General features: G+C 41.9%; 1 protein-coding gene across 1 annotated transcript in view; it reads left to right on the forward strand.

The window, feature by feature from the left end:
* The window catches only part of SCAMP3 (secretory carrier membrane protein 3), a 154,442-nt gene that overhangs the window by 94,745 nt on the left and 32,752 nt on the right, over positions 1–26,945 (forward strand). Inside the window, exon 8 of the mRNA XM_053703329.1 lies at positions 2,066–2,186. Within this exon, the coding sequence (XP_053559304.1) occupies positions 2,066–2,186 (121 nt within the window). The remainder of the gene's footprint in view (positions 1–2,065; positions 2,187–26,945) is intronic.

A 26,945-nucleotide genomic window follows, 5' to 3' on the forward strand; every position in this document is an offset into this window, starting at 1 on the left:
TTTTTGGTTGCTATTTCTTCTGCTAGAAGAGTTTCAGAGTTATCTGCTCTGCAGTGTTCTCCGCCCTATCCGGTGTTCCATGCAGATAAGGTGGTTTTGCGTACTAACCAGGAGATAGTTGTACCTTCTTTGTGTCCGAATCCAGTTTCAAAGAAGGAACGTTTGTTACACAATTTGGACGTAGTCCGTGCTCTAAAATTCTATTTAGAAGCTACAAAAGATTTCAGACAAACATCTTCTCTGTTTGTCGTCTATTCTGGTAAAAGGAGAGGTCAAAAAGCGACTTCTACCTCTCTTTCTTTTTGGCTTAAAAGCATCATCCGATTGGCTTCCGAGACTGCCGGACGGCAGCCTCCTGAAAGAATCACAGCTCACTCCACTAGGGCTGTGGCTTCCACATGGGCCTTCAAGAACGAGGCTTCTGTTGATCAGATATGTAAAGCAGCGACTTGGTCTTCACTGCACACTTTTGCCAAATTTTACAAATTTTATACTTTTGCTTCTTCGGAGGCTATTTTTGGGAGAAAGGTTTTGCAAGCCGTGGTGCCTTCCGTTTAGGTAACCTGATTTGCTCCCTCCCTTCATCCGTGTCCTAAAGCTTTGGTATTGGTTCCCACAAGTAAGGATGACGCCGTGGACCGGACACACCAATGTTGGAGAAAACAGAATTTATGCTTACCTGATAAATTACTTTCTCCAACGGTGTGTCCGGTCCACGGCCCGCCCTGGTTTTTTAATCAGGTCTGATGAATTATTTTCTCTAACTACAGTCACCACGGTACCATATGGTTTCTCCTATATTTTTCCTCCTGTCCGTCGGTCGAATGACTGGGGTGGGCGGAGCCTAGGAGGGACTATATGGCCAGCTTTGCTGGGACTCTTTGCCATTTCCTGTTGGGGAAGAGATATTCCCACAAGTAAGGATGACGCCGTGGACCGGACACACCGTTGGAGAAAGTAATTTATCAGGTAAGCATAAATTCTGTTTTAGGTTGTTGTGATTTGGGGGGCTGGTGGTTTAGGGGTTTATAGGTTTATTTAGTGGTAGTGATGTGGGAGGCCAGAGGTTTAGGGGTTAATATCTTTATTTAGTGGCGGCGATGTCGGGGAGCAGCGCTTAATAACTTTAATATAGTGGCGGCGATGTCGGGAGCGGCAGATTAGGGGTTAGTAACTTTATTTAGGTGGCGGCGATATCGGGAGCGGAAGGTTAGGGGTTAATAACATTATGTAGGTGGCGGCGATGTCGGGGGCGGCAGGTTAGGGGTGTTTAGACTTAGGGTTTATGTTAGGGTGTTAGGTTTAAACTTAACTTTTATTTTACCCATAGACATCAATGGGGCTGCGTTATGGAGCTTTTCATTCCGCGATCGCAGGTGTTAGGCTTTTTTCTGACCCGCTCTCCCCATTGATGTCTATGGGGGAAGCATGCACGAGCATGAATTGTGTGCGGTATGGAGCTCAACGCAACCATGTCGCAGGCACGAGCCGGCTGTTTCAAAACTTGTAATGGCTGTGCTATAGGGGGTTAAATAACGCAACTTTTGTTAATTTCCCTATAGCGCGCATAACTCGTAATCTAGCTGATAGTGAATTTTGCCTGCTTTGTGCAAATGAAAATATATTAAAGTGAATGCTTGCTGAGCATGGACAGAAAACTACATCTTATGCAGCTGAACAGACATACAGCTATGCTTATGGCATTGGCATTTGTGTTGAACAGAGGTAGCTCTTGATTTATGCTGTTTCAAAAATAATCTATGTAAAATGAACATGCTTATTGCATTTTAATTGACATCAATAAGTTATGTTCCAGGCCCCACTAAATATTGACATAAATAGTTTAATTTTTTTTAATGGAATGCATGAATGTAAAACTAATTTCTGTAGTAAAATCTAAAACTATAATCTGTATAAGCCATTTCATAAGCCTGTGTATGTCACTGAATATTGAGTAGGGCTATAGCAACCTATATGTGTGACACTGTGCTGATCAGCAATAAAGCTGTGTGTTATGTCTGTTGTTTCTCTGTTCCTACTAACACTTTTTCTGTCCTATTTTCAGTGGATGGATCTCTGCGTTATCTGCCCTAAGAAACAATTTGGTAGCCGTGGCTGTGGTAATGATGATTGTAGCTGTTCTACTGACGGTTATTGCAGTTTTGGGGATCATCATGCTAAAGAGGGTGAGGATTGATAGGGGGCTGAGTGTCTCTTTGCTGTATGAGTTGGTAGTGATTTACCATCTTTCCCGGAGCAGGGGGGTAGTTCTATCATATTTCTCTCCATCCCAAACTTACTTTAACTGTTTCTGTAAAGCAAATGGAGAGAAAGTTAGGCCCTGGTTTGGCATATAGTAGAAGAAGGCAGCCTCCAGCAGTGAGCAAAGTGACTTTTATTTTTAAACATAGGTCAAATACAGCAACGTTTCGGGCTAACAATAAGCCCTTTCTCAAGAGGCTTGAGAAAGGGCTTATTGTTAGCCCGAAACGTTGCTGTATTTGACCTATGTTTAAAAATAAAAGTCACTTTGCTCACTGCTGGAGGCTGCCTTCTTTTACTTGAATTGTTTGGGCTTGGTCAGCCCTCTCCGTGCACTAGTGAGTAGTGGGTGCTGTATCCATCTTTATTCATTTTGCATATAGTAGCCCAGAGGAAATAATGTCTGCTTAAAGCTCTTGAACACAGAGAAAAACCTCATTTCTTATTTGTCTGGGAATGGTGGGTTAACTGATTAACCTTGTGAGTGTCAGTAACACACTGAATGCTTTGAACCCCTTGGCTGTTTGACAGAATAGATAAACCACACTTTTGTACAGTGCACAACATGTGGCCGTACCTGTTAATTCACTGTTTTGATCTTGAGGACCCAGCTTCTAGTAGTTCAGTAGAACAGAAGAGGTGGCACTCCAGTATTTAGACAAAAGGGAAGAACTTTATTGTAGCATACAGCAACGTTTCAGAGGTTCCTGCCACTTTATCAAGCTAACACAGCATTTAAAACATACAGACTTTTAAAACAAAACCCATATAACAGGGACCAATCATCAGCAAGCAGAGGGGTGTGGCTTGCATTCAACCACAGAACCTGCCATAGTCCCTAAGAGATCACACTTGATCTCACTGCCACTGTTCATCTGTCCTGTCAGAGGCCCCTTCCACTGTCTCCTGCTTGTCACAGATTACTCCCATATTCCCACTCACACACAAAGCTTCACTTCTGCTAATACTCCCCACTGATCCACAGGCTACTGCCTTGCTGTACATTGATGTTGGCTCTTCACTCTGAATTTCACATTGAAACTACTATTCTTACCATGTCACATGGCCACAGAACACAAATGTTGCCTTATTTTTTTTAGGTAGGTTTAGGGCATTTTAGTGTAAAGTTTACTACATGGCGTTTTTTAAAAGAGATAATTTGAACATTTCACCATCACCATAGGAGACGGTTACTTTGTCTCCATGTAGTTCTTGAAAAACTCCATTTCAGCTCTCCATTAAATTATATGCATTATATGTTAGCACTTTTAAAATGTATATTGTCATTTCTAACAATGTTAACAATATAAATTGTATAGCCATACAATAGGGGCGCTCTAAATATATTTCCAGTAAAAGCAAAAAAAGATGGTCAACTAAAACAATATGTGAAAAAATATATATATTTATGCAAAGTGAAAATATAATAAAAACAACAACATATAATATGAATTAACACAAAAATAAAAAAGGGATATCTTTGTGAAAGTCTTACGCATGCTCAGGCTCCTCCTCCTTACGTAACCAGATTATGCTCACAACAACATGGAATCTAGAATAACAAGACATATAAGACGCCTCATAGTGTATCAAGCAACTTCAATAACAGTTGCTTTAGATGTTTTAAAACATCCTTCTGAATACAGATACTGCAAGTTTTGCAATCAAATTGTGATCCATGTTATAAAAGGAGTATAAATTATATAGTAAATTATTAACAATAACAATAAATACTAAATTATAAGCAAATAAGATTATATTGTTATTACTTATAATTTACTATTGTTTTTGCTAATAATTTACCAGAATTTTAATTTACTATATAATTTATACTGCTGATAACAATAAATGCTTGGGTATGAAATACATTAACAAGACTGTAAAAATGCATTAGTACTTTGTATATATCTTATGTATTTTAATATCATACATAGCTTTCACTAATTCTAATACAGTATACAAAGTTTATTTATTTCCTAAGACATGGAGAGTCCACAACGTCATTCCAATTACTAGTGGGATATTCAACTCCTGGCCAGCAGGAGAAGGCAAAGAGCACCCCAGCAAAGCTGTTAAGTGTAACTTCACTTACCCATAACCCCCAGTCATTCTCTTTGCCTCTGTCAATGGAGGATCTGCGAAGTTGGTGTCTAAAGATTTAATCCTTTTATGAGTACTTTTCCCTACAAGCAAAGATTGGAGTTTAGCTATGTCCACATCAATCTTTTCAGTAAGAGTAGTGGTGGCTTTTAAGCAGTTAAAAGGTGGGGAGGTAGTCTTTGCTTTTCTTTTAACACTTTGCTTCCCCTTTGAAAAAAGCTAGAGTTGGTTACTCTGTTCTTTATTTTCCTACAGGTCCTTGACAAGGAGTAAAGTACCTGTAACCTAAGGAGCAACATCTGTCCTGCAGGATCTAAGGTAAGATCCAGGACGCATGGGGCCTAAAGTAGTAGGACATTTCTACTCTGGCTAAGAGAATTATGATTCCTAGAGAGGATAGCTGTCCTTTCAGGATCAATGGACTATGCTGGTGACTTACATGGAAGTTTGTATTGCCACTGTGTCAAGTGTGGCATCTTATTGGTGCAATGCCCTTTTTTGATTCCAATATGGTAGAGACTCCGTTTTGGAGCGGATCCAGTACAGAATTAAGGACCTTAAGCTAGCCAATTCTTTATTTCTGATGCTACCAAACTATATCAGCCGGGAGCCAAGATATCTGGCTTTGTTGTACTAACCCGCAGGGCGTTATGGACAATGGATTTTTCCTCTGAGTCCAAGTTTCTGGTGCATCCGTACAAGGGTAAGACCTTGTTTGGTTCTGAGCTGACAGGAATAGTTCTGATATAAAGGAGTTTGCCCCCAATCCGGGATTGGTCTAAGTGGGGGGTTGATTCTCTCTGTCTTCAAACATGGATATGAGATGTCCCAGATGGTCTGTGGAGATAGTACTTCAGGGTTACTACGTAGTAGTCATTCCTTAACCGGCCTGAGGCAGGTTTCATACCGCAATTTTATCTGCAGGCCAGATAGCTGTGAGGCATTTTTGTAGTGTGTTTGGGGCTTCTCTTCCCTGTGACTGATAGTTCCAGTTCCTGAAAGAGAACAGGGCCTAGGATGTTATCATTCAGGTTTGTAGTTACCAAATAGGAGGGAATTTTTTTGCCCTAGAGTAGACCTAAAGTGTCTCAACAGGTTGTCTCAGGGTACCGTTCTTCAAATGGAAACCAGTGGCTTCATTTTGAATTAGGAGGGTTGGTTCATAGTGACCATAGTCCTGGAGGACGTGTATTTTTAAGCTTCTGAGTTTTGCCTTTCTGTCAATTACTTTCAGTTTGTGACTGTATTGGCAGTGATCAGGTTTCACGGAATTGCTATGGTGCCATTCCTGAATGTCATAATGGTTCAGGTGCCATCTTTCAACAAGCAATCTCTAATTCCGAGATCTTGCTTTGGAATCTGAAAGTGAGTTCCCTTGTTCCAGCTACAGAGGTAGTTTTCTTAGGGAATAGACTAGTTTCCCTATCTCTGGAAATATTTTTGTCAGAGGTTAGGAAATAGAGGATTCTTTTTTCTTGCCTCTTTCGGCACTTTTCTGTTTGGCCCTTTAGTTGATCCATGTTGGAGGTAATGGTCTGATAGTTGCTTCATTGGACATCATCCCTTTGCTCGATCCATCTGAGAGTCTGCAATTATGCATGTTCAGTTAGTGGACCAAGGATCTTGTGGCTTTGTTTTGAAGGCTAGATCTAGATGAGTTTCTTCCCTGTGGATAAGAGAGGGGAATTAGTGGTAGAGCGCTTTCTTTGCTTGCGAGAGGTAGCGGGATCGTTACCCACATTCTCCAGAATGTTTTGGTTTTCTCAGGAGCATCTGTCTCGGGCACACGCTTCCAAAGACCTTCCTGAGTAATAGTGGGAGGAGTCTGCTCTCCCCATAATCATCTTATTAGGATTAGAGAGCGATCTACAATTTTCTGATGGCTTGGCCTCAGTTGTCTTACCTGTTTTTTCAGGTTCTAGTTGAACAATTTCTTCTCAGTGGTTTTCATTAACCACCTGGGAAGAACCTGGATTTCCTTAGCCATGATTGGCGTGGAGTTAGGTGAGCGGACGATCTTATTCGTTATTTATCCTCTATTCACATTTCTAGAGTGATTACCGGGAGCCGACTTTTTGAGCAGTCAGTTTTTTCATATTACCAATAGACCTCCTCTCACATGTTCCGGTCAGGAATTTTTATGACACCTATCCTAAAGAGCCGACAGCAGCCTCATGTAAACAGTGAATCTTTTCTTGTATTATAGATTCACTGTTTACTGTTGCGGTCTCTGCTGCATGTTTCCTCTGTCAGATCCCTAGCCCAAACGAGCATTTGAGGGTTGCTGTAAAACTTTTGACTTGCTGTATCTAATAGCAACCCTCAAATGCTCCTTTGGGCTAGGGATCTGACAGAGGAAACATGCAGCAGAGACCGCAACAGTAAACGGTGAATCTATAATACAAGAAAAGATTCACTGTTTACATGAGGCTGCTGTCGGCTCTTTAGGATAGGTGTCATAAAAATTCCTGACCGGAACATGTGAGAGGAGGTCTATTGGTAATGCTCTCTGGGTCAGATATCTGCGCAGAGTGCACAGCAAGTCCTGATGTGGTGTAGCTGGGGGCTGTAACCAGATTAATCCTGACACAAATGCCCGGGAGGTGGGCGCTTCTCCCGGAGGTGTTCTCCAAGTTATCCGTCAAATAGGGGTGTTGGAGTTGGAAATAGCAGTTTGTCTAGCTTCCAAGTTATGTTCTTTATTCCCTAGTGGTTCTTTGGGATTTCAGTCTGATTGTTCTCTTTTCTCGAGTTATTGATCGTATCATATGGGAGTGAGCATCAGTATTTTACTTGTTCCTGCATAGTCGCAGGATCTGGTATTCTGACTTAGCGGAGATGTATTTCTTCCACCTTTGGTGGTTGTTCCTGAGGAAGGACCTTCTGATTCAGGGTCAATTTTTTCATCCAACTATTAATTTCTCTGAAGTTTTCAGCTTGGAGATTGAATGCTTAGTTCTAAGCGTGGTTTTTCTGAATCGGTCATTGAGATCATGGTTCAGGCTCGCAAGTCTGTTACTGTTAAATTTTACCATAAAGTATGGCATACATTTCCTGATTGGTGTGAATTTATGGACTACTCTTGAAAGTAGGTTCGGGATTCCTAGGGGTTTTGCCCTTCTCTGGGACGTTCTGGAAGACGTTTTTTCAGTCAGTTCTCTGAATGGACAAAAAATTAGAGTGCATATATATAAAGAACGTTTTTTACTGGGGTGATAAATCTTTATTTGGGGCCTAGTTTCCACATGGCTGTTATTTTACTCCTAGGAATAGTGTTTTTAAGGCCCTCTGACTTGGTGGGAGGGGCCTATTTTCACGCTCTAATTGCGCAGTTGTTTTTACATTCTGAGACATCCAGCTTCCCTGAAGGAGTCCCCTAACATATTAGTTCTCTGTAAAGGGTTTTTGTGCCTACAAAAGTCATTTTATGGGAAGGTAGGAGCCACAGTAGAGCTGTGGCATTTTGCTTGTGACTGTTATAACGGTTTTTACAGTTTTTTTTGCTTCGTTTTTGAACCTGAGGGGTTAATCATCCATTTGCAAGTGGATGCAATGCTATTTTAGTCTATTATATACACTGTAAACATGTCATAGTTAACTGCTTTTTTCACTGTTATTGCAGTTTTGTGTTTGTTTTTTTCCCTTAAAGGCACAGTACCGTTTTTTATATTCTGCTTTTTCACATTAATTAAAGTGTTTTCAAAGCTTGCTGGTCTCATTACTAGTCTGTTAAACATGTCTGACATAGAGGAAACTCCTTGTTCATTATGTTTAGAAGCCATTGTGGAACCCCCTCTTAGAATGTGTACCAAATGCACTGATCTTACTATAAGTTATAAAGATCATATTCTGGCTTTAAAAGATTTATCACCAGAGGAAATTGACAAGGGGGAAGTTATGCCGACTAACTCTCCCCACGTGTCAGAGCCTTTAACTCCCGCTCAAGGGGCACAAGTACATCTAGTGCGCCCATTGCGTATACTTTACAAGACATGGCGGCAGTTATGAATCATACTCTTACAGAAGTATTGTCCAAACTGCCAGGGTTACAAGGAAAGCGAGACAGCTCTGGGGCTAGAACAAATACAGAGCTCTCTGACGCTTTAGTAGCAATGTCTGATATACCCTCACAATGTGCAGAAGCCGAAGAAGGAGAGCTTCTATCTGTGGGTGATTTTTCTGACTCAGGGAAGACACTTCAACCTGATTCTGATATGTCTACATTTAAATTTAAGCTTGAACACCTCCGCAAGTTGCTCAGGGAGGTTTTACCAACTCTGGATGACTGTGACGCCATTGTAGTCCCAGAGAAATTGTGTAAATTGGATAAATACTACGCAGTGCCTGTTTACACTGATGTTTTTCCAATACCTAAGAGGTTTTCAGAAACTATTACTAAGGAATGGGATAGACCAGGTGTACCGTTCTCTCCCCCTCCTGTTTTTAAAAAGATGTTTCCCATAGATGCCGCTACACGGGACTTGTGGCAAACGGTCCCTAAGGTGGAGGGAGCAGTCTCTACTCTAGCGAAGCTTACAACTATCCCTGTCGAGGACAGTTGTGCTTTTCTAGATCCAATGGACAAAAAATTAGAGGGTTACCTTAAGAAAATTTTTATTCAACAAGGTTTTATTCTCCAGCCCCTTGCATGCATTGCCCCTGTCATTGCTGCTGCGGCCTTCTGGTTTGAGTCTCTAGAAGAGGCTCTACAGGTAGAAACCCCATTGGATGATATCCTTGACAAGCTTAAAGCTCTTAAGCTAGCCAATTCATTTGTTTCTGACGCCGTTGTTCATTTAACCAAACTAACGGCTAAGAACTCAGGTTTTGCTATTCAAGCGCGTAGGGCGCTATGGCTTAAATCCTGGTCAGCTGACGTTACTTCAAAGTCTAAGCTTCTCAACATTCCCTTCAAGGGGCAGACCCTATTCGGGCCTGGACTGAAGGAGATCATTTCTGATATTACTGGAGGAAAAGGTCACGCCCTTCCTCAGGATAGGTCCAATAAATTAAGGACCTAACAGTCTAATTTTCGTGCCTTTCGAAACTTCAAGAGTGGCGCAGCTTCAACTTCCTCTAATACAAAACAAGAGGGAAATTCTGCCCAGTCCAAGCCGGTCTGGAGACCTAACCAGGCTTGGAACAAAGGAAAGCAGGCCAAAAAAACATGCTGCTGCCTCTAAGACAGCCATGAAAGATCAGCCCCCGATCCGGTAACGGATCTAATAGGGGGCAGACTTTCTCTCTTCGCCCAGGCTTGGGCAAGAGATGTCCAGGATCCCTGGGCGTTGGAAATCATGTCCCAGGGATATCTTCTGGACTTCAAAACTTCTTCCCCAAAAGGAAGATTTCATCTCTCACAATTATCTGCAAACCAGATAAAGAGAGAGGCATTCTTACATTGTGTTCAAGACCTCCTAGTTATGGGAGTGATCCACCCAGTTCCAAATGAGGAACAGGGGCAAGACTTCTATTCAAATCTGTTTGTGGTTCCCAAGAAAGAGGGAACCTTCAGACCAATCTTAGATCTCAAGATCCTGAACAAATTTCTCAGGGTCCCATCCTTCAAGATGTAGACTATTCGAACCATCCTACCTATGATCCAGGACGGTCAATATATGACTACCGTGGACTTAAAGGATGCTTATCTTCACATTCCGATACACAGAGATCATCATCTGTTTCTCAGGTTTGCCTTCCTAGTTTGTGGCTCTTCCCTTTGGGTTAGCTTCGGCACCAAGAATCTTTACGAAGGTTCTGGGGTCACTCCTATCGGTCCTAAGGCCGCGGGGTATAGCAGTAGCCCCTTACCTAGACGACATTCTAATACAGGCGTCGAATTTTCAAATCGCCAGGTCCCATACAGACATTGTTCTGGCATTACTGAGGTCGCATGGGTGGAAAGTGAACGAAGAAAAGAGTTCTCTATCCCCTCTCACAAGAGTTTCCTTCCTAGGAACTCTGATAGATTCTGTAGAAATGAAGATTTACCTGGCAGAGGCCAGGTTGTCAAAACTTCTAAATTCCTGCCGTGTTCTTTAGTCTACTTCTCGCCCTTCAGTGGCTCAGTGTATGGAAGTTATCGGCTTAATGGTAGCGGCAATGGACATAGTGACGTTTGCCCGCCTATATCTCAGACCGCTGCAACTCTGCATGCTCAGTCAGTGGAATGGGGATTACACAGATTTGTCCCCTCTACTAAATCTGGATCAAGAGACCTCTCTTCTCTGGTGGCTATCTCGGGTCCATCTGTCCAAGGGTATGACCTTCCGCAGGCCAGATTGGACAATAGTAACGACAGGTGCCAGCTTTCTGGGCTGGGTGCAGTCTGGAACTGCCTGAAAGCTCAGGGCTTGTGGACTCAGGAGGAGACACTCCTTCCGATAGACATTCTGGAGCTAAGAGCGATATTCAATGCTCTTCAGGCTTGGCCTCAGCTAGCTGCGGTCAGGTTCATCAAATTTCAGTCGGACAATATCACGACTGTAGCCTACATCAACCATCAAGGGGGAACAAGGAGTTCCCTAGCAATGTTGGAGGTTTCAAAAATAATTCTATGGGCAGAGGTTCACTCTTGCCATCTATCAGCTATCCGTATCCCAGGAGTAGAGAACTGGGAGGCAGATTTTCTAAGTCGACAGACTTTTCATCCGGGGGAGTGGGAACTCCATCCGGAGGTGTTTGCACAGTTGATTCAACTTTGGGGCAAACCAGAACTGGATCTCATGGCGTCTCGTCAGAACGCCAAGCTTCCTTGTTACGGATCCAGGTCCAGGGATCCCAAGGCAGCACTGATAGATGCTCTAGCAGCGTCTTGGTCTTTCAACCTGGCTTATGTGTTTCCACCGTTTCCTCTGCTCCCTCGTCTGATTGCCAAGATCAAGCAGGAGAGAGCTTCGGTGATTTTGATAGCACCTGCGTGGCCACGCAGGACTTGGTATGCAGATCTGGTGGACATGTCATCCCTTCCACCATGGACTCTACCACTGAGGCAGGACCTTCTACTTCAGGGTCCTTTCAACCATCCAAATCTAATTTCTTTGTCTGACTGCTTGGAGATTGAACGCTTGATTTTATCAAAACGTGGTTTCTCCGAGTCGGTCATTGATACCTTAATTCAGGCTCGAAAGCCTGTCACCAGGAAAATCTATTGTAAAATATGGTGTAAATATCTTCATTGGTGTGAATCTAAGGGTTACTCATGGAGTAAAGTCAGGATTCCCAGGATATTATCTTTTCTCCAAGAAGGATTGGAGAAGGGATTGTCAGCTAGTTCCTTAAAGGGACAGATTTCTGCTCTGTCTATTCTTTTGCACAAGCGTCTGGCGGATGTTCCAGATGTTCAGGCTTTTTGTCAGGCTTTAAAATCAAGCCTGTGTTTAAACCTGTTGCTCCGCCTTGGAGTTTAAATTTAGTTCTTAAAGTTCTTCAAGGGGTTCCGTTTGAACCTCTGCATTCCATAGATATCAAGCTTTTATCTTGGAAAGTTCTGTTTCTGGTAACTATCTCTTCGTCTTGAAGAGTTTCAGAGTTATATGCCTTGCAGTGTGATTCCCCTTATCTGATCTTTCATGCAGATAAGGTAGTTTTGCGTACCAAACCTGGGTTTCTTCCTAAGGTGGTATCTAATAAGAATATCAATCAGGAGATTGTTGTTCCATCACTGTGTCCTAATCATTCTTCTTTTACACAATCTTGACGTGGTTCGTGCTTTAAAGTTTTTTTTACAGGCTACTAAAGATTTTCGTCAAACATCTGCATTGTTTGTTGTCTACTCTGGACAGAGGAAAGGCCAAAAAGGCTTCAGCAACTTCTCTTTCTTTTTGGTTAAGAAGTATAATCCGCTTAGCTTATGAGACTGCTGGCCAGCAGCCTCCTGAAAGAATTACAGCTCATTCCACTAGAGCGGTGGCTTCCACGTGGGCTTTTAAAAATGAGGCTTCTGTTGAACAGATTTGTAAGGCGGCGACTTGGTCTTCGCTTCATACTTTTTCTAAATTCTACAAATTTGATACTTTTGCTTCTTCGGAGGCTATTTTTGGGAGAAAGGTCTTACAGGCAGTGGTGCCTTCCGTTTAAGCGCCTGCCTTGTCCCTCCCTTCATCCATATCCTATAGCTTTGGTATTGGTATCCCACAAGTAATGGATGAATCCGTGGACTGGATACACCTTACAAGAGAAAACAAAATTTATGCTTACCTGATAAATTTATTTCTCTTGTGGTGTATCCAGTCCACGGCCCGCCCTGTCATTTTAAGGCAGGTGTTTTTTATTTTTAAATTACAGTCACCACTGCACCCTATAGTTTCTCCTTTCTCTTGCTTGTCTTCGGTCGAATGACTGGAGTTGGCAGGGGAGGAGCTATATAGACAGCTTCTGCTGTGGGTGATCCTCTTGCAGCCTCCTGTTGGGAAGGAGAATATCCCACAAGTAATGGATGAATCCGTGGACTGGATACACCACAAGAGAAATAAATTTATCAGGTAAGCATAAATTTTGTTGTTTTTTTTTTGTTTTTTTTTTCCAGAACCTGGTTTAGTATCAGGTCAGTGTTTGTCTATTGCGCCTCCTGGAATTTTTAACCTTGTTTTTAAGGTTTTGAAGCAGGCTCAGTTTGAGCCGTAGCATTCCGTAGATTTTAAAATTTTATCTTGGAATGTTTTTTATTTTTTTGTTATATCTGCTGTTTGGAGAGTTTAGGAACTCTCAGCTTTGCAGTGTGATTCGCTTTATCTTATTTTGGATGTTTTTTTATCCTAAGTGGAAATATTGCTTGGGAATCGTTGATCCCTCTCTGTGTCCTCATTCTTATCTTTTGAGGTACGTGTGTTCACAATTTGGAAGTTGTGTGGGTTTCTGTTTTTGTTTGTTTTCTGTTTTAGGAAACTTCTTTTTCTGGTTGAGAAGTTGACTTTGTTTGATTTTTAGACTGCAGGGCTGCAGTTTCCTGAGAAAGATATGGCTCGTTATTCGAGGGCTGTCTCTTTGTTTTGGGGGGGGGGGGGTCAAAATGAAGCTTCCGTGGAACAGATTTGCAATTCTGCAACTTAGTTTTAATTTTTTTTACAAATTTTCCAAATTTGATTATTTGTCTCGGTTGAGGCTTCTTTTGGGATAAAGGTTCTTTAAGCAGTGGTGCCTTCTGTTTAGGTTACCTGTCTTGTCCCTCCCTAATCATCTGTGTGCTCTAGCTTGGGTATTGGTTCCCACTAGTAATTGATGATGATGATGATGATGATGTATGCTCCGTCAATGGAACGGAGACCATTCGGATTTATCACAGGGGATAAATCCGAACCCTCTAACAAGAGACTCTCTCGTGGTGGGTGTCACAGGAATATCTGTCTCGGGGCACTTGCTTTCTGAAACCTTCCTGGGAAATTGTGACTATGTATGCCAGCCTGTCAGGCTGGGGAGCTGTTTGGGGTCCTTTAAAGGCTTAGAGCCTGTGGTCTCGGGAGGAGTCCTCTCTTCAATGCCCTTTCAGCGAGGCCTTAACTGCCTTTGGTCTGGTTTTTCAGATTCCAGTCGGACAACATAACCTCAGTGGCTTACATCAACCACCAGGGAGGGACTCGGAGTTCCTTAGCAATTAAGGAGGTGACTCGCATTCTGCAGTGGGCGGAAGCCAACAATTGTCTTCTATCTGCCTTCCACATTCCAGGAGTGGACAACTGGGAGGCGGATTTTCTGAGCAGACAGACTTTTCATCCCAGGGAGGGGGCTCTCCATCCGGGAGTGTTCTCTCAGATAACCCTCAAGTGGGGGGTTCCAGATTTGGACCTGATGGTGTCCGGCCAAAATGCCAAGGTTCCAAAGTACGGTTTAAGGTCAAGAGATCCTCAGGCTGTTCTGGTAGATGTTCTAGTGGTTTCTTGGAGGTTTTCTCTGGCAAATCTGTTTTCTCCGTTTGCTCTCCTTCCACGAGTCATTGCTCGTATCAAACCGGAGAGCGCATTGGTGATCCAATAGCTCCTGCATGGCCTTGCAGGATCTGGTTTGCTGACCTATTAAAGGGATATTCCAGCCAAAATTTAAAACCACATGGGTGCATTTCTGTATTCAACATAAGCAGTTTTGTAATATACATGTGTTAGCAAAAATGCTTCTAATAAAAGCGATAGCAGTTTCAAAAGCGTATTTAAGTATGCACCGTGCACCAGCATTTTAAACCAAATACTTGTTTGGAGAGCCTAAAGTGCTTGTACCATCTGGTAATGACTCGATTTGTTAATTGCTGACATGATACAAGCCCCACTGATAATCTGAGCAGCTGCATTATTGAAAATGTGGGTGCAGTGAAAATATCTAGCTATGCTTCACATGCACGTGCAAAGAAAAATGTTAACACCAAAACAGTGATAACTCTTAAAAGAAGCATTTTTGCCAATACATGTATATTGTAAATATGCTTCTATTCAAAGATGTAATAAATCTATGTGCATTCATATTTTGACTGGAATGTCCCTTTAAGGATGTCATTTCTACCTCCTTGGAGGTTACCTCAGAGGAAGGACCTTCTACTTCAGGGTCCTTTCCTCCATCCAAACCTCTGAAGCTGACTGCTTGCAGATTGAACGCCTAATTCTGTCTAAACGTGGCTTTTCTAAAGTGGTCATTGAAACTATGATTCAGGCTTGAAAACCTGTTACTGTTACAAAATTTACCATAAGATATGGCGTAAATATCTTTATTTGTGCAAATCTAAGGGGTTCTCCTGGAGTAGGGTGAGGATTCCCTGGATTTTGTCTTTTCTTCAGGATGGCCTGGAGAAGGGGTTTTTGGTCAGTACCCTAAAGGGTCAGATTTCTGCATTATCTATCCTTTTGCACAAACATCTGGCAGATTTACCAGATGTTCTAGCCTTTATACAGGCCCTGGTTAGAATTAGGCCTGTGTTTAAGCCTGTTGCTCCCCTGTGAAGCCTTAATTTATTTCTTAAAGTTTTGCAGCAGGCTCCGTTTGAGCCGGTGCATGTTGTTGATATAAAATTGTTATCCTGGAAGGTTTTGTTTCTTGTTGCTATTTCTTCCACTTGCAGAGTTTCTGAGCTTTCTACTCTGCTGTGTGATTCCCCTACCTTATTTTTCATGCTTATAAGGCGGTCCTTCGTACTAAATTACAGTTTCTCCCTAAGGTGGTGTCGGATCGAAACATTAATTAGGAAATTGTTGTTCCTTCTTTTTGTCCTAATCCTTCTTCTGAAAAGGAACTTCTTTTGCATAACTTGGATATTGTGCAGGCTCTAAAATTTTACTTACAAGCTACTAAAGATTTTCGGCAGTCTTCTGCCCCGTTTGTGTTTTTTCTGGAAAGCGTAAGGGTCAAAAGGCCACTTACACTTCTCTGTCTCTCTGGTTGAGAAGTTTGATTTGTTTGGCTTATGAGACTGCTGGACAGCAGCCTCCTGAGAGAATTATGGCTCATTCCACTTGTGCTTTCAAAAATGAAGCTTCTGTGGAACAGATTTGCAAGGTGGCAACATAGTCCTCTCTGCATACTTTTTCCAAATTCTACAAATGTAATTCTTTTGCCTCAGCCAAGGCTTCTTTTGGGAGAAAGGTTCTTCAAGCGGTGGTGCCTTCTGTTTAGGTCCTCCTGCCTTTTCCTCCCTCCCTGTTCATTCCGTGTCCTCTAGCTTGGGTATTGGTTCCCAATAGTAATTGGAATGATGTTGTGGACTCTCCATGTCTTAGGAAAGAAAACAAAATTTATGCTTACCTGATAAATTTATTTATTTCCGGACATGGAGAGTCCACGAACCCGCCCTCTTCTTTTTTTAATTATATTTCGGCAGTTTTTTTGCCTAAACCTCAGGCACCATTTTCACCCTTGTGTTTCTTTCTTTTCCATTTCCTTCGGCTGAATGACTGGGGGTTATGGGTAAGGGAAGTTACACTTAACAGCTTTGCTGGGGTCCTGCTGGCCAGGAGTTGAATATCCCACTAGTAATTGGAATGACGTTGTGGACTCTCCATATCCGGGAAGAAAGAAATTTATCAGGTAAGCATACATTTTGTTTTTTTACCTTAAAACATACTTTTTGATCTAATCCTCCTTCTGCCCCGACTCGCTGTCATTTTTTTTCTTCTATATCTCAGAGTGGGTGGTTATGCTTTGCTTACAGTATACACCCACTCCTCTTGGAACTTTGGTGGTGTTCCCTTCTTTTCACTTCATGGTTTGGAGCATAGGATGTGAGCCTGTGCGTCGGCTCAGTATTCGCCTTAGAGCGGGCCTTCATTACATCGCTGTGCTGAGATGATCAGTCCTCTCCTTATCTGACAAAGCGCACAGTGAGAGGAAAAAAAGCTTAGAAGCGGTGGGTGGGCCAGATGGGGGAGCCAAAAGGATATAAGAACAGTAAAATAAGCCCTTTTTTCCTTTTTCAGATGTCCATGTAAAGTTTTAAACTGATGAATAAATTATGCAACTTTAGATCCTGTATAGTTAAAAATAATGTTGACTGTCCCTTTAAACATATTAAAATTATTTTATGAATGCATCACAATTTTATTGCTGCATTGTAGTACTTGTATTTAAAACAGTGTTTTAAAACATCTAAAGCACTATTTTGAAGTCCAGGGCTTGCCTCTTGAAAACCCTTTTGAATAGGTTTACATTTATCTACTTTGTTTTGGCCAATAAGAATCAGCTAAAACAATATCTACTGTTAACCTATCACAGTACAACACATATGATCGTCAGGGTTCTGCATTGCATAGAATAGAGTAGTGTAAAAATGGTCTTTACGTAAACCATAATTTGTGTTCCTTGTTTAACCAGCTGAGGATTGCTTACATACAACTTTATCAGAAGTCTTTTTTTCTCTCAGAGAAGACTGCATTTAACATCCATATATATGTTAGTATTTCCACCTCCCCCTCTTTTGTATTTTTAAATTCTCAGTGGAGGAAAAGCACTTCCTTATTTGCTGGATGGGAGTGTACACTGCAATAGCACAAGAGCCTGATAACATACAGCTTACCAGACTTTAACCTTTACATTTTGCTACTTTTAGATCCAAGTGAGGTTTACATAAGTACAGTATTCAATACCTCCTTTTGATTACGTATAAAGCTAGATGGCTAAACAACTGAGAATATGGCTCATTTGTTTAAAGGGACATAGTAGTGCAAAAGTTACATGCTTTAACCCTGCAAAATGGTTAAGCACATAAAGGAACTGCTGGTCCTGAGCAGAAATGGCTGGTAAATGTCAGGGTCGTACAAAGGCCCTGCCTGTTCAAACTGCTGTACCTGGTCATATGAGGCTTATATTTCTTTCATATAGGTGGCGAGAGTCCATGAGCTTGTTACTGATGGGATACCCATTACTACCAGGAGGAGGCAAAGTTTTCCCAAACCTCAAATGCCTATAAATACACCTCCCACCTCACTCATACCTCAGTTTTAAAACTTTGCCTCCTTAGGAGGTGGTGAGGCATGATGTGCTTGATTCTTCAGTGAAAGGCGCTTCGAAGCATATTGAAGCCCAGTTCCTCTCTAAGTACAGTGATTGTCAGAGGGATGTGAAGGGAGTATTGCTTGATGACACCATGTTTTCACCTAAGGGAAATCTATTCATAATTGTCTCTGTAAATTTGGTTGCAGGGATTCTTAGGCTGCTTCCCTTTACAGATCGACATTATACTTCTCTACCATTACCTCTGCTGATATGTCAGTACTGGTTTGGCTGTCTGCTATATGTGGATGGGTGTCTTTATGGTAAGTATAATCCATTTTTTTTTCTCTAAGACACTCAGCTATGGAAGGCACTTTATTTTTTTAAACTTATAAATGTGTATAAATATACAGTTGTTTATTTCTCCTTTAGCGTCATAAATGCAGCATGAGTTTGTGAAACATTGCGTTTTAGTGTTTTGGGGGATAGTTAAACAATGTTTATTTTATAGCTTACCATAGGCCTTTATTATCTCTGCATACTCAGAAGTTCAATTTTTTTTATTTTATTTTGCGTGTCGCGTCATTTGTGACGCACCATGGATGACGATATTTGCGTCATTTGTGACGCTTCATCAATTTGCGGGGAAAAAAATTAATCTTAAAAGACCCACTCCCACTACACTCAGTGCTCTCTCCATTTTTAGAGAGCTATATATATCCTTGAAAAAGCCAAGCGACTATTTTGTGAAACGATTGTTGGATTTGTGCGTGTGATGTCATTTTGTGGGCGGAGACCAACCTTCTGAACTGCAAACCGTAATCATAGACATTGTTTACAGTATACAGTCTGTAATATACGGATGTTTTAGCTGTGGTTGTTCTCTGTAAACCCCTGTGATTTTAACACGTTTTAATAAATTGTTTTAACATTCATCTGAGTAAACTTCTATCTGCTCCTGCTGGAGTCTCCCATTGCTTTTATATCTAGAGCTTGATGTGAAGCTCTGCAGTATGTGAGTATATAGCATTGTTTCACATTTCCTCTTAAAAGTACTGCTGTGTTAAGGAGCATGTGATGTTTGGCAACCAATTTACATATATATATATATATTTTTGTACCTTTTTTTTTTTTGCCATGATGTTTCAAACTGAACCTGAAACACTACCATAGAATCTGAGCTGCCTAAACATATTTCTTTCCTAAGACATGGAGAGTCCACAACGTCATTCCAATTACTAGTGAGTTATTCACTCCTGGTCAGCAGGAGGAGGCAAAGAGCACCCCAGCAAGCTGTTAAGTGTCACTTCCCTTACCCATAACCCCCAGTTATTCTCTTTATCTGCTTTTCCCATGATGGGGAAGCGCAAGAGGAAATCTAAAAAAATGTCAGAGTGTAAGGTGTCTGTCCAGTCTACTGCTTCGCAGGTTGCCCTCCCTCATAAGTCTGATGAGGAGGATACCTCAGTAGCCTCTGAGGGTGAAATCTTAGATTCGGACAGTATAATTCCTTTGTTTGTTTGATGCTGAAGAAGTAAACTTCAGATTTAAGCTTGAACACCTTTTGTTTACTATTAAAGGAGGTACTGGCTATTTTTGGACGATTCCAACTTCTTCTAGTAAGCTTAACAAATACTATGATGTTCCTTCCTCTGTGGAAGTGTTTCCTTTTCCAGACCGTGTGACGGAGATTATTACACAGGAATGGGAGAAGCCAGGGATACCTTTCTCCCCGTCTCCCGTCTTTAAAAAGATATTTCCTGTTGCTGACTCCATTAGAGATTCATGGCTCATGGTGCCTAAGGTAGAAGGGGCTATTTAAACCCTGGCTAAGAGAACTACGATCCCTATGGAGGATAGCTGTTCCTTTAAGGATCCCATGGACAAAAAGCTGGAGACTTCTTTGAAGATGTATGTTCATCAAGGTCTTCAATGGCAACCTGCATTTTGTATTGCCTCAGTAGCAAGTGCAGCATCTTATTGGTGCAATGCTTTGTCTGAATTCATTTTAGAAGAGACTGCGTTGGAGGAGATACAAGATAGGATTAAGGCTCTCAACCTAGCCAACTCCTTTATCTCTGATGTTAACATGCAAATTATTAGACTGGGATCCAAGATGTCTGGCTTCACTGTTCTAGCCCGTAGGGCTCTGTGGCTAAATTCTTGGTCATTTGATGTTACCTCCAAGTCCAAACCTCTGTCACTGCCTTATAAAGGTAAGTCCTTGTTTGGTCCTGGTCTGGCAGAAATAATTTCTGAAATTACGGGTGAAAAGGGGTCCTTTCTACCACAAGACAAGAAGAATAGACCTAAAGGACATCAAAGTAATTTTCGTTCCTTTTGTAACTTCAAAGGTCCAAAGCCTTCCTCTCCCTCCTCTAAGTAGGAGCAGTCCAAGTCTTCTTGGAGACCAAATGAGTCTTGGAACAAGGGGAAGCAATCAAAGAAACCCTCAGCTGAGACTAAGTCAGCATGAAGGATCTGCCCCCCGGTCCGGGATCGAATCAGGTGGGGGGCAAACTTTCCCTTTTTTGTCAAGTGTGGATATAGTATCTCAGGGTTACAAAATAGAATTCAAATCTTGTCCTCCCAAAGGCAGTTTTCTTCTCTGAAGGTTATCTGCAGATCTGGTAAGAAGAGAGGCATTCTTACAGTGTGTTTAGGATCTTTCCTCCCTGGGAGTGATTGTTCCAGTTCCAGTAAGAGAACAAGATCTGGGATTTTATTCAAACCTGTTTGTGGTTCCGAAAAAAGAGAGAACTTTCCAACCCATTTTAGACCTAAAGTGTCTCAACAAGTTTCTCAGGGTTCCGTTCTTCAAAATGGAAACCATTTGTTCCATTCTTCCCTTGGTCCAAGGTCAGTTCATGACAACCATAGACCTGAAGGATGCATATCTTCATGTTCCTATCCACAGGGATCATCACCAGTTCCTGATATTTGCTTTTCTAGACATGCACTTTTAGTTTATTGCTCTTCTGTTTGGCCTTGCCACAGCTCCCAGAATTTTTTCAAAGGTTCTGGGGGCTCTCTTGGCAGTTGTCAGATCTTGGGAAATTGCGGTGGCACCTTGATCTGGATGACATATTGGTTCAGGCGCCATCTTTTCAACAAGCAAACTCTTATACAGAGATCTTGTTTTTTCTACGTTCCCACTGATGGAAACTGAATCTGGAGAAGAGTTCCCTTGTTCCAGCTACAAGGGTCTGTTTCTTAGGGACCATCATAGATTCCCTATCTATGACGATTTTTCTGACGAAGGTCAGAAAATCCAAGCTTCTCTCCTCTTGCCTCTCTCTACAGTCTACTGTTCTTCCATCAGTGGCTCAGTGTATGGAGGTAATTGGTCTGATGGTCACTTCCATGGACATCATTCCCTTTGCTCGATTCCATTTTAAAGCTCTGCAATTATGCATGCTCAGACAAAGGAACAGAAATCATTCAGATCTGCACCAGTTGACAAGAGATTCTCTCTTGTGGTGGATTTCTCAGGATCTTCTTTCTCAGGGCACATGCTTCCGGAGAACTTCCTGGGTGATTGTGACCACAGATGCCAGCCCTCTAGGCTGGGGAGCAGTATGGGCCTATGGACTCGGGAGGAGTCTGTTCTCCCCATAAACATCTTGGAGTTAAGAGCGATCTACAATGCTCTGATGGCTTGGCCTCAATTGTCCTTAGCCCGGTTTATCAGGTTCCTATTGGGCCACATAACCTCAGTAGCTTACATCAACCACCAGGGGGGAACTCGGAGTTCCTTAACCATGAAAGAGGGGGCATGGATTATTCAGTGGGCGGAAGCTATCCACATTCCAGGAGTGGACAACTGGGAGGCGGATTTTCTGAGAAGACAGATATTTCATCCCGGGGAGTGGGCTCTCCATCCAAAAGTGTTCTCCAGGCTAACCCTCAAGTGGGGGATGCCGGCGTTAGATCTGATGGCGTCTCGTCAGAAGGCCAAGCTTCCAAGGTATGGTTCAAAGTCAAGAGATCCGCAAGCCGCTCTGATAGATGCTCTGGCGGTCCCTTGGAAATTCGATTTAGCATACCTGTTAACTCCATTCCCGCTCCTTCCACGAGTCATTGCTCGTATCAAACAGGAGAGAGTGTCTGTAATTCTAATAGCTCCTGCTTGGCCTCGCAAGATCTGATATGCAGACCTTGTGAAGATGTCAGCTCTTCCTCCTTGGAGGTTAGCTCTGAGGATGGACCTTCTAACTAAGGGTCCTTTCCTCCATCCAAATCTCGTTTCTCTGAAGCTGACTGCTTGGAGATTGAACACTTAGTTCTGGTTAAGTGTGGGTTTTCTGAATCGGTTATTGATACCATGCTCCACGCTCGCAATCCTGTTATTCGTAAAATTTACCATAAGGTGTGGCGTAAATACTTTTTTACTGGTGTGAATCGAAGGGCTACTCTTGGAGTAGGGTCAGGATTTCCTAGAATTTTGTCTTTTCTCCATGAAGGCCTAGAGAAAGGGTTGTCGGTCAGTTCTCTGAAAGGTCTTATTTCTGCATTATCTATTCTTTTACATAAGCATCTGGCGGTTGTGCTAGATGTTCAATATTTTTGTCAGGCCCTGGTTAGAATCAAGTCTATGTTTAAACCGGTTGCTCCTCCTTGGAGCCTAAACCTTGTTCTTAGAGTATTGCAGCAGGCTCGGTTTGAGCATTCCATAGATATTAAGCTGTTATCTTGGAAGGTTTTGTTTCTTATTGCTATTTCTTCTGCTCAGAGAGTTTCTGATAAGCAATTAAAAGGACAACAAGGAGAGACAAAGCTGCTCCTGTCGGACCTCTGACGTGCGTTTCACAAAGAACGCTTCCTCAGAGGGAGCGTTCTTTATGAAACTTGCGTCAGGGTTCTGACAGGAGCAGCTTTGTCTCTCCTTGTTGTCCTTTTAATTGCTTACCACGGTTAAAATATGACCTTATAACTACATTGTAATTACTTTTACAGCCTCCAGTCTTAGCTATAATTTGTTAAATGTAAATCAGCCCTCGGATTTTATTCAGCTTATTAGTGACTGCAGGCTGTTAGATACCAATACTGATATCTATTATAGTATCTATTATAGAATACCCATACTTAAAAAAAAAAAAACGGGTTTAAGTGTTTTTAACATACTACTACTGTATGCATGCTTGTTCCTAGTTGATTTAATAAAGGTTATAAATGAATGAATGTGATGGAACTTTTTAATTAACATCCTTTGATTTATCCAACCTCATGTTTTGCAGAGTTTATGTTCATTCTACATTTGTGGAGCTTAGTGCTATATACTCAATTGTATCTCTATTTACAATTAGTTAATCTAGTTGTCTTGCTCAAACTAAGACTCTACAACAGGTATTGATCTTAAAATTACTTAAAATAATATAGAATCTATGTATTCACCCTACTAGTATATTTACATCTAAGCAATACCTGATATATTTTTTAACTCTGCTACCCCCCAACTCTATATGTTCTAAGATTTGCAAGGCTGCAACATGGTCCTCTCTGCATACTTTTTCCAAATATGTGAGAGGTTCTTCAAGCGGTGGTGCCTTCTGTTTAGGTCTGCCTGTCTTGTTCTCCCTCCCTGTTCATTCCGTGTCCTCTAGCTTGCGTATTTGTTCCCACTACTAATTGGAGTGACATCGTGGACTCTCCTTACTGATACATTTATTTATTTATTTTTGGACATGCAGAGTCCATTCCCTTAAGATTAGACATTTAATTTTTTTTCTAAACCTCAGGCACCTCTACACCTTTGTGTTATCTTTTTCCATTTCCCTTCGGGTGAATGACTGGGGGTTATGGGTAAGGGAAGTGACGCTTAACAGCTTGCTGTGGTGATCTTTGCCTCCTCCTGCTGGCCAGGATTGAATATCCCACTAGTAATTGGAATGACGTTGTGGACTCTACATGTCCGGAAAGAAAGAAATTTATCAGGTAAACATAAATTTTATTTTCTACCAAAGTTAAGTGTGTTTGTTGTAAAAAAGCTGATCTGAATTCTTCAGCTCAATTATGTGGCTCTTGTTTTGATAATTTATTACATGCTGATAATATTTCTATAAGTACAAATCTATCCACTGTTATTCAATCTCAGTCTAATGTAAAAGGCATTCCTGCAGAAATTAGATTTTATTGCTGCAACCATAGAGAAGGCTATGACTGCTATTCCGCCTTCAAATAAACGAAAAAGGACTTTACAAAATGTTCCTAAATTTAGGGAATTTTGTACTGACGACAGCATACTGATGTATCTTCTACTGATGGGGGTTCCTGATTCAGAGGATCCTACATCAGAGACATAAATTGACAAAACCTCTTTTTTTTTAATTTAAGATTGAACATATTCGATCTCTCTCTTTTGAAAGAAGTATTATTTACTTTGGGGATTGGGGAGTCTAAACCTCCTGAAGATAAATCTTGTAATTGTTTACTGTTATTACTCCTGAAGTTTTTCCTATTCCAGATACTATCTCTAATGTGATTGCTAAATAATGGTCTAAACCTGGTACTTCTTTACACCCTTCTTCTAGATTTAAAAAATAGTATCCTTTGCCTGTTGCTAATTTGCAACAGTCCCTAAAGTTAATGGGACTATTTCCACTCTTGCTAAACGTACTACCATTCCTATGGAAGACAGTACTTCTTTTAAAGACCCTTTAGATAGGAAGCTTGAATCTTATCTTGGAAGGGCATAATTACATACTGGCTATAGTTTTAGACCTGTTATATCCATGGCTGATGTTGCTGCTGCTTGGTTGGACGACTTAGATCATTCAGGATCTGAAGACAACTGCTGAGCTAACATTATTCTTTTACTTCAACACGCAAATAATTTTCTTTGTGATTCTGTCTTTGATGTTATGAAAATAAACGTCAAATCAATGTCTTTAGCTATTCTAACTAGAAGAGCTTTATGGCTTAAATCATTGAATGCTGACATGGTATCTAAAACAAGATTACTATCTCTTTCTTTTCTAGGTAAAAACCTTTTTGGTTCTTAATTGGGTTCTATTATTTCCACTATTACTGGGGGTAAAGGAGTTTTTCTTCCTCAAGACAAAAAATCTAAGGGAAAATTTAAAGCTACTAATCGTTTTCGTTCCTTTCATCAGAATAGAGAACAGAAAATTGCTCCCTCCCCTTAAAGCCTCTGGCTCCAATTGGAGACCATCTCCAAATTGGAATAAATCCAAACCATATAAGAAACCAAAGCCAGCATGAAGGTGCAGCCTCCAATCCAGTTCTTCTGGTGGGGGGCAGACTAAAACAATTTCAAGATTTTTGGGCAGACTGTCCAAAATCAGTGGATTCAGAACATAATTTATCAAGGGTATCAAATTGGATTAAAAAAATAGACCTCCCATGGGAAGACTCTTTCTCACCCATGTTCCAAAACACCCAGTTAAGGCCCAAGCATTTCTGAAATGTGTTTTAGATCTGGAACTCTTGGGGGTAATTGTTCCAGTTCCTCTACAGGAACAGGGGTTGGGGTTTTATTCAAATCTTTTCATTGTCCCACAGAAGGAAAATTCTTTCAGACCAATTTTGAATCTGAAAACTTAAAATTGATTTGTAACTTTCAAGATGGTGACTATAAAGGCCTATTCTGCCTTTTGTTCAGCAAGGTCACTTTATGTCCATAATAGACTTACAGGATGCTTACCTTCACATCCCAATCCACCCAGATCATTATACATTTCTGAGATTCTCTTAAGGGTGCTTTCCTACCAAAAGCCTAAGAGACGAAAGCGGATCAGTCCAAGGGTGCTTGGAAGCCAGCTCAGTCTTGGAACAACTGCAAGCAGAACAAGAAGCCAGCCAAAACAAAGTCGGCATGAAGGGGCGGCCCTCGACCGGTCTCCGGACCAAGTAGGGGGCAGATTATCTCTCTTCTCAGAGGCCTGGTTGCAGGACGTTCAGGACCCTTGGGTTGTGGAGGTTGTCGCCCAAGGATACAGGATAGGGTTCAGAACTCATCCGCCCAGGGGCAGATTCCTCCTGTCAAATCTGTCTTCCAGACCAGAAAAGAGAAAAGCCTTTCTAGATTTCTAGATTGTGTGAGGGATCTCTCTTCTCTGTGAGTTATTGTACCAGTACCCCCAGCAGAAAGGGGTCTAGGGTACTATTTAAACCTTTTCATGAGAGTCTTCACAAAGGTTCTGGCGGCACTGCTTGCAGTAGCCAAGTCCAGAGGCATTGCTGTTGCGCCCTATCTGGGCGATATTCTAATCCAGGCGCCGTTGTTCAGTCTCGCAGAGGACCACTCGAGGGTCCTTCTGTTTTTGCTCCAATCTCACGGTTGGAAGCTAAATCAGGAAAGAGCTTCCTGATTCCCAGCAACAGGGTGGAGTTCCTGGGAACGATAATAGATTCCTATATTCATGAGAATATTTCTCACAGATCAGCAACGCAGGACAATTGCGTCCGCCTGTCTTGCCCTTCAGTCCTACTCCAGCCCCTCTGTGGCTCAGAGTATGGAGGTGATCAGGCTCATGGTATCCAGCATCAATGTCATTCCATTCGCCAGGTTCCATCTCAGACCTCTTAAGTTGTGCATGTTGAGACAGTGGAACGGCAATCATACATATCTATCCCAACAGATTTCTCTGGACGATCGGACGAGGGACTCCTTCTCTTGGTGGATCCGTCCGGAACAACTGTCCCAAGGGACATCCTTCCTGAGACCGTCCTGGGAGATTGTGACCACGGATGCGAGTCTGGCAAGATAGGGAGCTGTTTGGGGTGCCAGGAAGATGGTCTCGAGAGGAGTCTCTCCTCCCAATCAATATTCTGGAACTTCGAGCAATCTACAATGCTCTGAAGGCATGGCCTCTTCTGGGGTCGTTCAGCTTCATCAGTTTACAGACAGACATTACCTCGGTGGCTTACATCAACTGTCAGGGGGGAACGAGAAGCTCCCTAGCGATGAGGGAGGTTTCTCGGATATTGGAATGGGCAGAGTCCCACAACTGCTCACTCTCAGCAATCCACATTCCGGGTGTGGACAACTGGGAAGCAGATTTTCTCAGCAGGCAATCCTTCCATCCGGGGGAATGGTCTCTCCACCCCGAGGTGTTTGCGGAGATTTGTCACGAATGGGGGACTCCAGAGAAATATCTCCGTTGACATTAAGATTCTTTCTTGGAAGGTTCTATTTCTGTTAGCTATTGCATCGGCAT

This window comes from Bombina bombina, chromosome 1 (assembly GCF_027579735.1).
Source record: "Bombina bombina isolate aBomBom1 chromosome 1, aBomBom1.pri, whole genome shotgun sequence".
Lineage (NCBI taxonomy): Eukaryota > Metazoa > Chordata > Amphibia > Anura > Bombinatoridae > Bombina > Bombina bombina.